General features: G+C 39.4%; 1 protein-coding gene and 1 pseudogene across 1 annotated transcript; both read right to left on the reverse strand.

Moving 5' to 3' along the window:
- Window positions 1–7297: 7297 nt before the first annotated feature.
- Window positions 7298–8096, reverse strand: LOC109205364 (3-oxoacyl-[acyl-carrier-protein] reductase FabG-like). Its single transcript, XM_019368076.1, has one exon. The coding sequence runs from the start codon at window positions 7964–7966 to the stop codon at window positions 7298–7300; it is 669 nt and encodes a 222-aa protein (XP_019223621.1). The 5' UTR covers window positions 7967–8096.
- Window positions 8097–8826: 730 nt separating this feature from the next.
- On the reverse strand, window positions 8827–13365 carry LOC109205365 (annotated as a pseudogene).
- Between the last annotated feature and the right edge of the window lie 3842 nt (window positions 13366–17207).

Consider the following 17207-nt stretch of genomic DNA (forward strand, 5'->3'; position numbering starts at 1 on the left):
GCATGCACCTCCTCGAGGGTTTCTCTCCAGGACTATCGCCTGGCGTGGTCGAGTGCACATGATAACTTAACTTCAGACGCAGCGGAGATTGTAACACTCCTCAAATTTATAAAAATTTCAAGACTCACTAAATATAGAATTTAATTTTTTCCCTTAAATTATACTCGTATTACGAATTTAAACCCTTGTGATTGACTTTTGAGTTACTTCTCTATTTATAAATAATTAATTATACAATTAGGAGAATATTAATAATTTTAATATTATTAATTATTAAAAGTTGGTATCATCAATTATTAGTTAAGTCAAAAAAAAAAAATTAAGCTAAAGCCCATAAAGTGGCTGTTGTAAACAAAGGCTTAAAGCCTTATACAAACCAAAACAAAAAAAAACGTATCTGCCTTTTCAAAAGGCAAAAGACAAAAGGCTTAAAAAGCCTTAATCAAGTCAGGACTTAAAAAGCCTGAAGGCTGAGGATTCTTATACGAACAAAACAGAAGACTTAAACTTCTATTCATTCACACAATTCTTATAAAGAAACAAAACACTGTTCCGTTCACGCAGCAAGCACAAGGCACGCATGCAACAAAGAAAATTTTTAGGGTTCTTTACAATTACTAATTCCTGAACTCAGGTATATAAATTTCCTATTGTCAATTATCCTACAGTAGTAGTAGGTAAGAATTGAATAATTAATTCACTTCTTTCCTTGTATCAATAGTAAATTTCATATTTAGCTGAGAAACTTTAAAATTGATTAAAATGCCTTGGTTGTAGGATCAACTTTTTGACGGGTATAAATTGGACTGCGGCGTACGTATTGGCTCGAGAAGTTTTGAGGTGAGTTGATATAACTCTTTACTAAAGTGGTTTAACTCACAAAAGCACGCATACAAGGTGTTTGATGAATTGCTTAAAAGAGTTTATATTTACTTAATTGGAGCGAGTGAGTACCTATTAACTTAGAATTGTTCTAGCAAAAATTTAGATGATTTATTATGATATATGTGCATAAATTTTCAATTTTTTTTTGTTATTCTTTTATGCTATTTTCATGTTGAAAATTTATAAAGAAGCAAGAATCTTTAGAAATACTTTTAGATGTTTATTTCATTCTTATGCCGTGCTTTATATTTAAGGATACTAGCGCGAGCATCTACATGATGTTCCAAAAAGAAAAGATTTAGACTTGAAAACTCACAAGAAGAAGTTTTAGAAAGAAAAGATTTTTGGGAGTATCCTTTATTCTGAGAAGGGGTCATCGTCCAAGACGAGAGTCCTGACCAAGGCGTTGACTTCCTGAAACTACTTGTGCCAAAGTAGGGAGCACACGAGCCGAGGGTCTCCTTGCTGAGAATTTACTTAGCCATGCTAAGGTATGATACATGAGCGCTGAGAACCATGAAGCGAGTGGCACCTCGTGGATTGGGCCTATTCGATCAGGTTGGGATCGAACCCGTGCCGATCACATGGTGACTGAGACAGAATTAAGTCAGGATAGTTGGAACTACCAAAGTATAAAGTGAAGTATTTTTTTTTATAAGAAAGAAAAAGAAAAGAATTTCTTTTAGAATATTCATAAACTGCTATTATGCAATTATTTTAGAATTGTTCTTATAAGCTTTATGGTTTACATGCATTTAGAATCTTTGCTCGTAATGTATAAGTTATTAAAGTTTCGTCCATTGTCGTTGAGACTCACTGAGTACAATGGATGGTACTGACATTCTCTTTTGGGAACCTACGTTGGTCTGCGGTACAACGTAGGAACCGGTTTTGCAGTCGTGCAGGCTACGGGTTAGGACTTCCTTCTCTTCCAGTGCTATTGGTGAGCTCCGCTTTTGTCCATGGAGTATTCCTTAGAGTCATTTTTATTTAGCTATTTCTTTGTTACTTAGAGAACTGGCCAGGAAATCTCATGTCCCGAGCAATGCGTCAGTTTATCAGTAGAGGCTTGATAGACATAGTCGGTGGGTTAAGATTCAGATGTTTTCGATAATAACTTAGCAGTATTTTATTGGTTACTACGAATAAAGTTTTGAAGTTGGATTATTTTAGATATTTAAATTATTTAAAAGTATTTGGTTACATTAGTGCCTTGTGTCATATAAAGTTTGAAGTTATAATAGATTTGATAAACGTAGATGGTTCTCTCGGTCATGTTTAGTGATTTGGTGCCGGTCCCAGCTTGTTCAAAAAATGGGTCGTGACAGAGATCTCCTTTGCCAGGGTGTTAGCTGCTTTAGCTTCAGCTCGGTACGAAGATATAAATGCCTCTGCGTCAGATTTGGCCTTGGCAAGCTCAGCAACAGATTTAGCTTCGAGCTCCTTGTTTCTGCGGCTTCGGGCCAGGCTTTCCTCCTTTACACTCTGAAGCTGGCGTTCAATTGAAGCCAGCTACTCCCGAAGAGTATCTTTCTCCGAGGCGAGACGGTCCATGCCTTGTCTCCACCCCAGGGTCTCGGCCTTCTTCATCTTGAGCTTCTCTCGGAGCTGCTCCACCAGCTCGCCATCTTAGCCGATCAATAGGACAAATGCATAACAAAACTTCAAAGGGTAATTTCGACAAGCTCGGTCTGTTCTTGACGAGCCTTCGCCAGTTCGGCTCGAAGGTCACTGATCTCCCCCTCTTTTTTGACATAGAGGATCTTAAGGCCACCCCTCTCTTCCGAGAGCTTCTTGAGCTCGGCCTCACATCGAGCAAGCTCAGCTCGAGAGTTGGAAAATGCTTCTCGATGGAGCGTCACAGCCTTCACAAAAAGGAAAAGTTAGACTCAGAACAACAAGGATAAAACGCAGTGATCCTAAGGGAAGAAACTTACTTGTTTGAAGATCCGCTGGGCCTCATAAAAAATAAAAGAAGCATCTGGGTCGGGACCATCTTCGATCCCTGCAAGGCATTCTCGAAAGATATCGTGCCCTTCGTGGCTCGTCCCCACATCAGGACTTCGCATGTTCCGATCATCTCAGAATTGCCCTCGAAGAACTCAGGACCAGGCGGCGGTTCATCCACGTTAATTACCCAAGTGATCCACTCGGGGCATTCTCTTCTCTTTGAAGGGCTTCGGGACCGGGCCCCTCGGTCCCACCGTCCAAATGACCTCCAAGACGAGGTGTTCTTTTGCTTCCCGATGGCTCGGGGACTTTGCTCAAAATCCCCTCGGAGATTTCTTCAGTCCTAGAATGAACCACATCAGCCACCATCGGTTCGGCAGACTTCGAAGCGCTAGTGCTTCCTCTTTTTTCAAACTACCAATAGGCAGTCGTCGTCTTCCCCCTCTTCTTTCTCGTCCCGAAGGCGTTGGGCCGTTCCTGGAGATAGGGCCACAATATTTGCCTTGGGCTTTCAAGCCTTTCTTTTCTTTGGCTTCGGGGAATTTGCAGGCGATCCCCTTTTTCTTTTCTTTTTTTGGAAGGCTTTGGGATCTTTTCTTCACCGGGCAGGGCCGGCCGCATAGCGACGGCGTCTCCTAGGCCTGCATAAAGACAAAGTAAGTATTTCTCTAAGAAACACAAATAAGCAAACAAGAGAACTCATCATGGTTTTAAGCCTCCCATCGACCTTTGGCCAGGTCACGCCAGCTGCGCTCCGCGTACGAAGAAGTAGAGACTAGTTTCCGAACCCAACCTTCGAGGTCTGGGACTGCACCAGGGAACCAAGCAACAGCTACACCATCGGAAAGGGGTTAGACCGAGAAAAAGATGAGGTCGAGAAAGAGAAGGGAAAACAAGGTATAAAGTTACTATCGATAAGCATGTACGTACGTTTCATATTCTATTCCTCGGGGAATGGCATCCTCTCGGCAGGAATCAGGTCGGAGGTCCTGACTCGGACAAATCGGCTCATCCATCCTCGATCTTCGTCTTCATCGATGCTGGAGAAGAGAGATTTCATGGATCGGCGTTGCAGCTTTATCAGGCTATCTCGATAAAGACGAGGGCTGTATAGCCTGATCAGATGATCGAGGGTAAAAGGCATTCCCTCGACCTGGCTCGAGAAGAATCTGATCAGATTGACGATGCGCCGGAATGAAGGATAGATCTGGCCAAACGTCACTTGGTATTGTTGAAAAAAATCAAGAATAACTGGATCAATGGGACCCAGAGCTGGATCGGCAGGGCCCAGCGTGAATGGGTAGGTATACACGCTTAGGTACCCTGTTTTATGAGTAGTGATATCCTCTTCGGGAGAAGGGATCACTACATCTTTGTTCTCCCAGTTGCAGTCCTTTCACCCGTTGGAGCTCATCCTTGGTTATCAAACAGATGTATCGGGACATGGGCTCATATCGGCCTGGTGTCGATACATGTTTTTCGATTTTGAAATCGGGTGTTGTTTCACACGGCGGGGGAATATATTCCTCAATACGAGGTAGCACCACCGTTTTACTTCTGGCCGGCCACGATGATGAAGAGTTTTTTTCTTTTTGGAGAACAGATTTAGATATTTTAGCCATTATGGTTTGGAAATTCGAGAGAAGAGAAAAGGGTGATGATGAAGTAAGAACAAATTGAGAGAAGGGTGAACTCAGAAAAGTTGAAGGAGCTAATGAGATTTTGAGAAGTAAAGTTTGCAAAATTGTGAAGTTAGCCTATTTATAGAAGTCCCTTAAGCGTATTGGGGAAGCCAAATAGCCGACCGTCAGTCGCCCCTAATTAATGACTTTGGGAACTGCACGAAAGTGACCTTTCAGTCACTTCAGCCGCTAACATCACTAGATTGACATCAGGATCAAGGCATCGGAGCATCGAAGATCAAATCGTTTCTTATCGACCTACTCTAAGAAACGCGGGGACTATTTGTATACGACCAAAATCATATGCCTTCGATCTACAGGCTCGAGGGTCGTCTTAAGACCGAGTTGAGGCAAGGTCCAGTTCGAGCCCGATGGACCAGACTCGAACTCGAAGATAGGGTGCAATGCCCGAGGATCGAAGTACGATGAATACCGAAGCCGAGTATGCTCGAGCCCGAAATAATGCCGTTATGGATTTCTAACAAAATGAGCGAGATTCTTGCCACGTCCCCAAAATCATGGCGCAAATTTCGAAATAGAATTGTACGATTCTGTACTAGACGGTTAGACAGCTGTCCCAATAAGATTCCTTACTGTAAATGGAAATGTACCTTATTTAGGGTTCCCCTATTATATAAAGGGGACCCCAATCATTTATAATCATCATCTAATCATTGACAAAGAATATACTCTCTACTTTTCGCTCATTGTTCATCAGAATTGTCCTTTATCTTTTACTGTTCTTACTTTATTGTTCTTGGTTCATCTCGAGGTCACTAAGCTCGAGGTCGATACTGCTAAAGTAACACTGGTTTGATTCACTTATTTCTTTCATTTATACTTCATACTTCTTGATTATTAATTGGTATTGAACTAGATCACATATCTTTAAAACCACAAATCAAATTTAACTGTTACTCGTGTTTTCGAGGTAAACAAATACAATGAGACAAAACTAGCATGCATTATTTTTTCCTCCAACGTACATATCCAATATATTGTGATCAATCAGATTCGATGTCTTTAAGTCTTCATCTAGCTAGCTAGTTGTAGAGACTAGAGTGATGAGAAAATGGGGACACCTGGTATTGTAGTTCCCGCGTCCACAATGAAAACATTGCCCGATACATATTTTGAAGAATCTGTTGGGATCGAAATAACATGGTGCATGCGGAAACTAACAATACAAAGCTTGGTGAATGATAAATCAGACGACAAAAGAAAAATATATTAAACTAAGCATAATAGGTTATAATGGTTTGATCAATCGATCTACATATGATCAAACTAATATAAAAGAAGAAAAACTATCGAGAGAAAAATCTCCCCCTAAACAAAACTCTTTAATGACTACATTGTGGATATTTTTTTTTGTGCTCTTGTGAGAAGTAGATATTCTTAATTTATAGATGTGCAAAACTTGTCTTTCAAGAAAAGGATAAGATATATTAAAGAGATTTAATCCTTTTAGGAGTCTTTTTTCATTCCTTCAAGAAAGAGAGTCCCAATAGATTAGAAATTCAGGGCAAATCCTAACAATCTCCCCTTGACCTGAATTTTCTTCACAAAGTTGATTCACCTTCTTCACATAATCTTCATCACTGCTGCTTGCCATGATTAAAATCGGTATAGGTTGAAAATCTTGGTATTGGTTAAAAGAAACCCAAGTACGGGTTAAAAGGAGCCCATGTGTTAAGAATAAACATGGGGTGAAAGAAGCTCATGCATTAAAAAAAAGCGTGAGTTAAAACTAGCACTGGAACTCATGCGTTGCAAGTAGGCATGACTTAAAACTGGCATTGGTTAAAAGTATTAAAAATATGAGTTAGAAAGAGTTTTTATTCCAATAAAGATGCAGTAGCAGACGTTTTGAATACAATTGTGATTATAAATTTATCTCCACATGTAGCATGTTAAATAAATCTTCATTATCGTCTTGATCTAAACACGCATTGAATCTGTCTTCATCCTCGCTCAACCGTTGACTCTGAACCATTGACTCTGATACCACTTGTTGGGATCGAAATAACATGGTGCATGCGGAAACTAACAATACAAAGCTTGGTGAACGATAAATCAGACGACAAAAGGAAAATATATTAAACTAAGCATAATAGTTTATAATGGTTTGATCAATCGATCTACATATGATCAAACTAATATAAAAGAAGAAAAACTATCGAGAGAAAAATCTCCCCCTAAACAAAACTCTTTAATGACTACATTGTGGATATTTTTTTTTGTGCTCTTGTGAGAAGTAGATATTCTTAATTTATAGATGTGCAAAACTTGTCTTTCAAGAAAAGGATAAGACATATTAAGGAGATTTAATCCTTTTAGGAGTCTTTTTTCATTCCTTCAAGAAAGAGAATCCCAATAGATTAGAAATTCTGGGCAAATCCTAACAGAATCATGGATTAAATACCTCACAACTGATGTTAAAGCCGGATCTACTGTTCCAAGATTTCGCAAAGGAACGGTTTTCAAAACAATGTTGTTGAACCATTCCTTTTCCATAAGGCTCTCTGTTATCTCAGATTTGAAAACTCCTGGTGATATTGAGTTCACTCTCATCTTGTATACTCCCAATTCAAGGGCCTTCATCTGCCATTAACTTTTTTATATAAATTAATATATACTTATATATATATATACTCTCTTTGTTTCACTTTATGTAGTGCCATTTTTTTTTTATTTCGTACCAAAGAGAATGTTAGCTTTCTATTTTTTAAACTTTCCATTTTACATCACACAAATATTTGTGACTTATTATACAAGTTTCAAAAGCTTTCCCCCCCCCCCCCCCCTAAATTCCGCGCGTATTCAAACTTTATTAGATAAAGAGGAACAAAGGGAGTATATACCTTAGAGACCATGTCAAGAGCCATCTTCGAAGAAGCGTAAGCAAGACTACCTGGAAATGGTGCACGATTAAGACCAAGAATTGAGGATATATTAATAACAGATCCTCCGCCCTGTTTAGCATCGCGAATGCGTCTACACACATATTTTGACACCAACCATGCCCCTCTTAGGTTTGTCTTAAATATATGGTTCCATTCCTCCTCTGGCAACTCCAGTGAAGAGTGCACATTACCTATATATATGTATATTGCCGCTGTCAAAATAAAATTTCCTGCTATTTGATTACCTCTAAGGCCAGCATTGTTAACCAAGGCATCGATACGTCCGAATGCATCCCAAGCTATTTGTACAGCGGCCTCAATGGTAGCACCATTGGCGGTGACATCAAGCTCGACGGCGATTGCACGCCGGGGGCCCTCTGAATTAATCTCGTCACAGAGTGATTTCAGTCTGTCAACACGACGAGCGGCAGCAATGATCCTGCAACCAGATTTCGCCAGGTCGAGACTGAACTCACGTCCAATTCCTGACGACGCCCCTGTCACCATCACTACTTTTCCGCTCAGTTCTTTCCATGGCTCCATTGTTTAGGTATGCAACTGCAGAGAGTTATGGATACGTGCCTTTTATAAAAGAGCTGAGGGGAGTACCCATTAGATATAACATATCCATCACACAAGTTGGTTGTTATATAAAATAGGCATTTTCATAGTTATATAACGATGATTTAATATACAATACAACGAATTTAAAGTAACAACCAAAACATTAGTTATGTCATGGGCGGCTTTCCAGCCATGCCCCATGACCCCTTGGGCGCGCCCCGTGGCGTCCTAGCGAACCTCCCAATGCCTAGCGCCACGGACGGCCCCGTGGTCTTGGCCGCGCCAAGTGACAAGCGCGCAGGTGCCTCTGTCGCCCCACCGATATTCCTCGCGAGCGCCAAGCCGCAGGCAGAAACCAACAGCGCCGCGCGCGCAGACCGTGATGCCAAAGACACTGCTGCTGACAACGGACCTGCTGCTGCCTTATAGAAGACTAAGTCATTTTCATTGTAAAAATAGAGTAGTTTTATTTCATGTACTTCCATTATGTTTCTCTAGCTTAATTAAGTCTACTCCTGTAACTTTGGATTATTTTTTTAAAGTACTATTAGGGGGGATCAAGCAATCAAAACTTTCTAGCAAGCAAGCAATTCTCTGTACTGGTGTCTCTCCTCCTCGACACCGCGTTGCTTTTCTGTAATAGCTTTCATTAATGCAATCAAGCTTCCTTTCATTCTGAATTCTCATTTCTGTTCTCTCAATTGCTCTTGATATTGGTTTTCCCGTACGGCACTGACAATCTCGTCTAGCGTACGGAGGGGACCTCAGTTGGCGGACAGCAACTGCATTGACATCAGTTGCCTAACCGTACGTCGCCCTTCCAAGGAATCTCAGGAAGGCGCCGCGTATCAGTTATTACATATTTAAAGTAACAATACAAATATAAAATAGACAATCCAAAATACTTGCCATGACTCAAGCTAAACATTCAACCAATTCCAAGTAAGTAGTTGTTGGTATTCGTCTTTCAAACCTTGTTTTTTTTCTTCTTTTCAAAACTTGTTTTTGTACCAATAAACACCTTTGTCTTGAGATCCTTCATCTTCCTCCACATAGATGCACTCCTTTAAATCCCTCCACATTGCCTTATAGAATGGAATACTATCAAATTGGTGGTACTCTCCTACTACTTGCTTGACAGCTTTGGTTGCCTCTATTGCATGGTAATGTGGCATGTCTGAGAATAGATGATGCACAACATGAGTATCGGTAATGTTGTGGAAGACCTTATTTAGCGCACCATAGTCTCTGTCTACGGTAGCTAGAGCTCCTCTTAGCCAATCCCACTCGGATAAGTCATAATGGGGCAATGAAGGGTGAGTGTGGTGCAATAAAGTGATTAAAACAATGAAGCCATTCACAATTAGGAGGGGTACCCCATAGATGCATACAAGCCAAGCTAGCCCTTGTGCCAAAGTAACGCGATACAACACATAAGTGGTCGCAATTAGACATGCATCTGAGATGTAGATTTGTAGCCTCTCACGGTCGCTAAATATTGGGCCATATGGATCGTAGTGACATGCAAAGCGATGAAAAGGTCTCCCGGAGATATTGAAGGCAAAGTACAGAGGGAAGCCGAGAGTGAGGGTGAAGCCAAGTATGAGTAATCTCCCTAGTGGATTGTTCGAGTATTTGGTGTACCATCTTAGTTCGGCTTTAAGCTTGGGCACATGGTTTTCATCGAGTTAGTGTTGGAGTGGTGACGACGATGACTATATTTCCAAGAGAAGTATGGCACTAAAAGTGCAGAGTGGAGTATAAAACCAATGGTGTCATCTACGTGTTGGTAATCGCTGAAGGCACGATGACCACATTCATGGGCAATAACCCATGCATATTCCAGTGCAGACACAACCTTGGACGATCCAATAAGTAGGCCATGCTAGGTAACAATATGGGGATGGAAGGAGGTGGAAGTAAGTGGTAGCAATGTAGTAAAAGATGGAGACAAGTATGAAATAGATAGGAGAAGGAACGAATAAGAGGTCAAATCTTTGGTAGCAGAATTCCTAATCTTGACAAACACCAATATGAATTAGAGTTGCAAAATGTTGATGGTATATAGATGGAGGAGGATTGTTCGAGGCATTACTGGCGGAAGGCTTGGGAACTATACATGCAACCTTCAAAATTACAGCAGTGATTTTTTTCAAGATAGTTTTACAGATAGTTTGATTTTTCGTCTTCTGTTTGATTAGTATATATAATCATAAAGTGAGAAGGCCTTGCAGCCATCTCCTTGTATCCTTAAACAGAATGAGCATCCCCATTCAGTTTCCAAAAAAGAAAAACAAACTTATACATACAGATGGTTTTCATTAGTTTCTTGTTTGTACTTGAATAGGAATTGATTATCGGGGAGGGCTTTAATTTGCCAATTACTGAAATGATTTTTTTTTGGTTTTCCTCAACTTTATTATAGAAGCAGAAGAAGATTATATGTTCCTCAAGCGAAATTTCTTCCGATTAAAACAACAATACTGCAACATCTTTTTTCCATCATAAATTAAACACATCAAAATCTCCAACTCAAACGCCAACATTAATTAATTAGTAGGAGTAATTAAAACAGGAGTGAACAAATCCAAAACTCTGGTAGATAAATATAGATTTTTGGTGAAAACACAAGTACCTCAAGAGTCAAAATTGAAGAGACTTCCTTAAGCTAGCCTTTAACTGAAAGCTCTCCTCCTTACTCTCTTCTTTATATATAAAAAATAGAGAACGAGAGGCTAATGGTTTGGGCAACTTTATTCCTTCATTAATGGCAGATATAGATGTAAACAGAAATATATTAATATCCTAGTGCTGAATAAAAAACGCCATATAATTGGTGGCGACTTCATGCGCCATTGTCCTGGTACTGAATAAAAGAAGCTACGTATATGATTACAACTTTGTACAGTTTTTTTTTTAATCAATTACTATTAGATTCCTCATGCAGTGATGATTCGTAGATGCCCAATAATGCCATCTTATATCCTATTTATATGTCCATAGGGATTTGTTTTATCACTTGATTTGTTCTCTTCTTGTTCAATCTGGTAAAAAAAATTTTTGCTACTTAGTTTGTCCTGTTGTCTGATTACTAGATTCCGAATAATGCCATCTTATATCCTATTTAATTATATGTCCATTGGGATTTGTTTTATCACTTGTTCTCTTTTTAGTTCAGTCTGATAAAAAATATAATTTTTGGCTCTTTTCACGCATATTAAAAAATTTATCTTTTAACATTAATTAACAATGAAATTGACCATATTAATCTTAATTTGCTCATTGGAAATATAACAAACTATTCTTAGGCTCTTTACTCCAAGGGAAACTTTAAAAAAAGGAGGTTAATTCCTTCTTGATATTTGAAAAAATCAAATAATGTGGACCACAAGAAAAAGTTAAAAAATCACTTAAAATGGACCCCGGGGAGTACTTAGTTTGTCCAGTTGTCTGATTACTAGATTCCTGATAGAAATTAAGGGTTCACCAAACTATATAGAGAACCAGGTTCTCTATTAGTTCCCACAGAACACACGCACACTGCATCAAGTAAATGACACAATGGAGTTTTACGTGGAAAACTCCCATCTCACGGGATCAAAAACCGTGACCTACCCTTGTAGGATTTGAACTTCACTACTGAGCAAACTTTAGATTACAAACTATTGTAACCTAGGAATTAACCTCTTAATTGCTCACTAACTTGTAACAATACTATTACAAGCCACTTTGTCATAACTCTATTACAAAGACATTACAACTCGACTAACTCCAGCCAAGACACAAACACAAGGGTTTATGATTTACAAAGATTTCCTACATATTGCTTCCAACTAAGCTAAGTAGGACTTACAAGTAGAGTGCTTTAACAAAGGTACAACACAACTAAGGACATGTAATAATTCGATATAGGGAACTGGTCCGTTGTTATGTTGTTCTTTGTTCATGATGCCCTTGAGAGTCACTTGCAAGATTGATAGATGAATTGAGAGGATGCTTGATCAATTCTTGAATGTGCAAGTATTTTGTTTTACCTTTGCTTGATGTTAATAATTCATTTGTGACATCACTTGAATGATGCAAGCAAGTTAGGTAAAGGGCATTCCCCATAAAGTTGACTGCTGCACTATTTTTGCACTGTTGCGTGTGCATGCAATAACTTTACAGCTGGGGGAGTTGACATGTACAGTCACCTCGGGAACTGGTTGCTATCTGTTCCCTTTGCTGTTCCTTTGACTCTGAAGAGTTTAGCTGTGTCTCCAACTGGAGACTTGTTGATCTTTAAGTTTTTGAGGATGTGTATCAGGTTCCTTATCTGGTTCATAACAGTAAGTTTGTTAGATCATCAAAACATAACAGGGGTACACATATAACCTATCAATTTCCCCCTTTTTTATGATGACAAATTTATAATTCAAGTTCCCCCTAAAAATCAAAATGACATTCGCATTTTTTGTATTCCCCCTGAATCTGTTCCCCATCCTATTCCCACTTAATTATTTCCCCCCTTTTGGCATCATAAAAAGATCAGTAGCAGGCCTTAAGCCAAAAAAAAGTCTAGCTTTAGTTAACTCATGCTACATGTGTGCACACAATCATGACTAAAACAGAGCAAAAGAGCAAGACATACACAACAAAATGATGAAACTTTCATTAATTTTGGATAATTAAGCAGGGAGAAATTCCATTGTTTCCAAACACATCCATAACATAAGAACAACAAAAACAAAGGTACCAATCATAAACATCATCAGAACAAAAAGCAAAAGACGGATACTAAGGACTTGACACTTGGGAGGGAGGACACAGTTTAGGGAGCACTGGAAGGGGAAGGCCCAGATGAAGAGGCAAGGGTACGAAGAAGGATGTCCATTTGAGAATTAGCTGACACCTGCTCGTTGAGCAGTCTCTCATTCAGGTCCTCAACCTGTTTCCCGAGGTCGGCATTTTCCTTGGTCTGACGTGCAACATCTGTGCTTTGAGAGCTGCTAGAACCAGGTGCCCCTTGAAGCTGACTTAGCTGACCCTCAAGAATGGCATTCCCCTTCAACTTGTTCCCCCTCAAGAGCAGAGCTTTCTTGCACAGGCATACTAGTAACTTCTGAATTTTCTTCTCTCTCTACAGTATCCTGTTCGACCATTGCTTCGGGCGAGGAAGAAGGAGAGGTCACAACCACAAACTTTTTGGGAGTTGAAGCTTTGCGACTCCGATGAGAACCAGTACTCGGCTGGGTTGACGAAGTGGGTGGTTGTGACTCTGATTTAGGGTTTGGATTGGTCGGAGTAGGGAGTGTTGGCTCTAACACTGGTGTTTCAACGGGTGAAGACACAGTGGAGACGATGACTGGAGCACTTTGGGCTTCCTGATTTTCAGTCATGATGGAGTTTAGTGAGTTGAAGAAGGTGTTTGGTTTGAAGAAGAGAAAAGAGGAATTTTGGATTCTTTAATGTGGATAGTTGTGAAAGTGACTGAGAGAGGTTATTTAATAAGGGTAAGGAACCGGTTAGGAGTGGGTGGAAATTTGGGTAGTCAGGTCGGTTCATAAAGAGGCGAGACATTTGGTTTCAAACAGCAGGAAAGAAAGAAACTAACAAGTGATGATGTGGCACCGTTTCAGCAGTTTAAAAATTATGCATGAGGTTACAGAGGAATTACTAACCTGTGCCGAGGGAACCGGGTTCCCTGACAGTTTTTGCAGATGTAAGCCTCATCCTTTGACCAACGTGCAATGCATTTGCTGCTTCTTTGCTATGTAATCGTCATGCGTATCTGTGCCAGAAAACACTTTTTATATATTTTACCTATACATCTCTTTCGTAGCCAATCATCGAGGGACCAGGTCCTCAGCTTGATTTCATCAACCCCAGAGACAAGCGATTTCGTTCAAAATGCTCTATGCTCAGTGCTTTGGTGAATATGTCTGCAATTTGATCTTCTGTGCTGCAGAATTTCATACAAATAAGCCCTTTTTCGAAATTATCTCTGAGAAAGTGATGTCATACGTCAATGTTCTTTGTTCTCTTATGTTGAATTGGATTCTTGGCCATGTTGAGAGCACTGGTATTGTCACATAGTAAGGGCACGCACTCAGAGAACACACCAAAATCTTCCAGCTGCTGATTAATCCATAACAGTTGAGCACAGCAAAATGTAGCAGCCAAATATACAGCTTCTGCAGTTAAGAGGGCCACTGAGTTTTGTTTTCTTGTACTCCTTGAAATCAGACACGAACCCAGAAAGTGTGCCATGCCAGAAGTGCTTTTCCTGTCCACCAGATACCCAGCGTAGTTAGCATCCGCATACCCAGTTAAATCAAAATTGTCTCCTGAGGGATAGTAGAGAACCAGGTTCTATGTCCCTTTGAGATATCTCAGGATTCTCTTGGATACCTTTAGATGAGATTCTTTTGGATTAGATTGGAACCTCGCACAAAGACCCACACTAAAAACAATACCTGGTCTGCTTGTGAATCTACCTTTAGTAGAAGTGCTGCAAGAAGTTCCTAAATATGCTAAGTAAATGAGAGAATTGTGGCCAATAACAAAGGTTAACAGAGTTTGAAATGGTTGCACTTACTGAGGAGTGCAGTGCTAGAGTACAGAGTAAGCTTCCGCCCAAGTTAAAGGATCTTGGTAGTTTTACAATTCATTTGACGATTGGAAAATACGAGGTGGGTAGAGCCTTATGAGATCTGGGGGCAAGTATTAATATGATGACACTGTTAGTGTTCAAGCAGCTCGACTTAGGAGCACCTAGGCCTACTACTATAACTCTACAGCTAGCGGATCGGTCATAAGCAGTGCCTGAAGGAATTATTGTAGATGTGCTGGTGCGAGTGGGGAAGTTCATATTTCTCGCCGATTTCATTATTTTTTACGACATGGCCGATGAAGATGTCCCTATTATTTTGGGGCAACCATTCTTGGACACTGGAAGGGCACTTATTGATGTGAGAGAGGGCAAGCTAAAGATGAGAGTGCCAGATGAAGAAGTCACATTTAATGTGTACAAGGTGCTTAACCTTCCTAAGCATTATGCGGATTAGTGCATGATCTCTATGGTATAATCGAAGTTGATAGAGTAAGGTTCTTATGTGGAGCCTAGTAGCATCGTAAAGACAATCGAGTTAGAAGAAGTGGTATTGCAAGATGAGTGTTAAAGATGATTGAGAAAATAGCCATAGATGAAAGAGGCGATCTTCCTAGAGCGTGCAAAATGGATAGACTTCATGGGAGAAGGAAGAAGCAAAAGCACCCAGCTTGAGCAGAGTAGTAAAGTCATGCCACGATTATAAATAAGGCGCTTGTTGGGAGGCAACCCAACATGTATTTTATAATAATAATAATAATAATAATAATAATAATAATAATAATAATTGTTATTATTATTACTATAATTATTATTATAGTGTTATATTTTGTTTTGTGTTTATTTTACAGGGTAGGGGAAGTCTGAGTACCTGAAGTTGAAGCTGAGGAGCATGTGTGAGCTTAAGTATGGGATCGTCCTGATCCTTAATATTTAGGATCATATTGCTAACTAGGCCCTAGGGGGTATCAGGAAGTATTTCTCGCCCTTTTTTTTAATAATTTGCACTATAATCCATGCATCGAGGACTATGCATGAAAAAAGTGTGGGGTGGGGGAATTACTTTCTGAGTATAGCTGTATAAAGTCTTTTCTCATTTTTTCTTATAATCTGTCTTTCTGTTTTATTTGATTTAAAATGTGATTCCTAAGTGAAATAAATAGCCTACTCTGTGACGCCTTTTCTCAGTTGTTTGACTTTTATGTCACTTGGTGCATTATTGCTTAAATTTCTTAATTGTGTGTGCTTGCTTGACTTGAGAGTTGAACATAATCGTCTTAATTGAGTCACGTGCAATGTGAGTGTGTGAGTTTGTGATATTCTGTGCTATCCTGTATAGTCTATAACATGTCCCGTGTGTTAATCGAAGCGAAATTATTAAGTTGTGCTAGTCTAGTAGATGATGTAGGCAGTTCTTTGCTTGATCATAGATTGTCACTAACAAAAAAAAAATTCATTGTTAGCCCCTTTGAGCCTGTAGACGTTTTTCTTGGCACCCAGATTGCAAGTCGTATCCCTAATGTTGTTCTTAACCTAAGCTTGTTGAACCTTTACCTTTGAAGGCACTTAGGCGCTAAAAGAAGTAAGGTGAGAGATTGAGAAATAGCTTTTGAGTGGAACCATGGAAGGGCCAACAAAGGTGCACTAAAATTATGAAAGGCCTCTAGCCGATGAGCTTTAATGTACGGAGTGTATGTAACAAAAAAAAAAAAAAAAAACAAACACACACACCCCTTCTAGTCCTACTAGTTCATGCTAGTGGGGATGTAGAAGTGTTTAATTAGAAAAGGGCTATATCGAGTATGATTTGTCACAAGTGAATTGGTTGAGAAGAATGTATGCTCGATTTTTGAGTGTAGTGTATTTAAATACTTAGGAAGATTAGCCACTATTTTTAAATATATTCTACCCGTCTCTTAGCATGTATTACAATTCCGAAAGACCTAATTGATTATAGACTTGGCTAGCTTAGATTAATAGAGATGTACACTACGTGCAAGTTTATGGTACGACCACAAGATGCACATGATTTTTTTGTGAGAGTGAACAAATTTTGTTCAATTGTGTGATGTCCTTAATTTATGTTCAAAGTGATATTTCAATGAGTGAAGTATTTCTATATTCAATCTCTTGTTTGTTGGTGAGGGTACATGATCTCATGACGGATTTGTACTGTTATTAACTTCTCTTATTGGGTGAGTGTGCAAGATGAGGGTGCTTAGTAGTAACGACTTGGCTCTTGAGGTAGGATGGGTATAAGTAGGTTATTCGAATTGGTTTAATTGAAATGTTTGTACTTGGACATATTTAAAATGGGAAGAATGTGAATTTTGTATGCTTATACTTGATTGTTGGTATCGACCATAGTCAAAGGTAGAGTGCATGATTGAAAATTGAATTGCTCCTCCATAGTTGATATGTAAATTATTGGGGGTGTAGCTGAGAGTTCTATTGCTCGAGGGAGAGCAAGAGTTTAAATGTGGAGTGTTGATATTCGGCTTAAATTATGTATACTTATATGCATATTGCCTCATATTCTACTCATACTTCATAGATTTTGGATGTGTAATGTAATAATTTGTATTAATTTGTGGTATTTTTTTTTTGTGTAGGAGCCATCCGGAGCAAAAG

This window comes from Nicotiana attenuata, unplaced genomic scaffold (genome assembly GCF_001879085.1).
Source record: "Nicotiana attenuata strain UT unplaced genomic scaffold, NIATTr2, whole genome shotgun sequence".
In the NCBI taxonomy this organism is placed as follows: Eukaryota; Viridiplantae; Streptophyta; class Magnoliopsida; order Solanales; family Solanaceae; genus Nicotiana; species Nicotiana attenuata.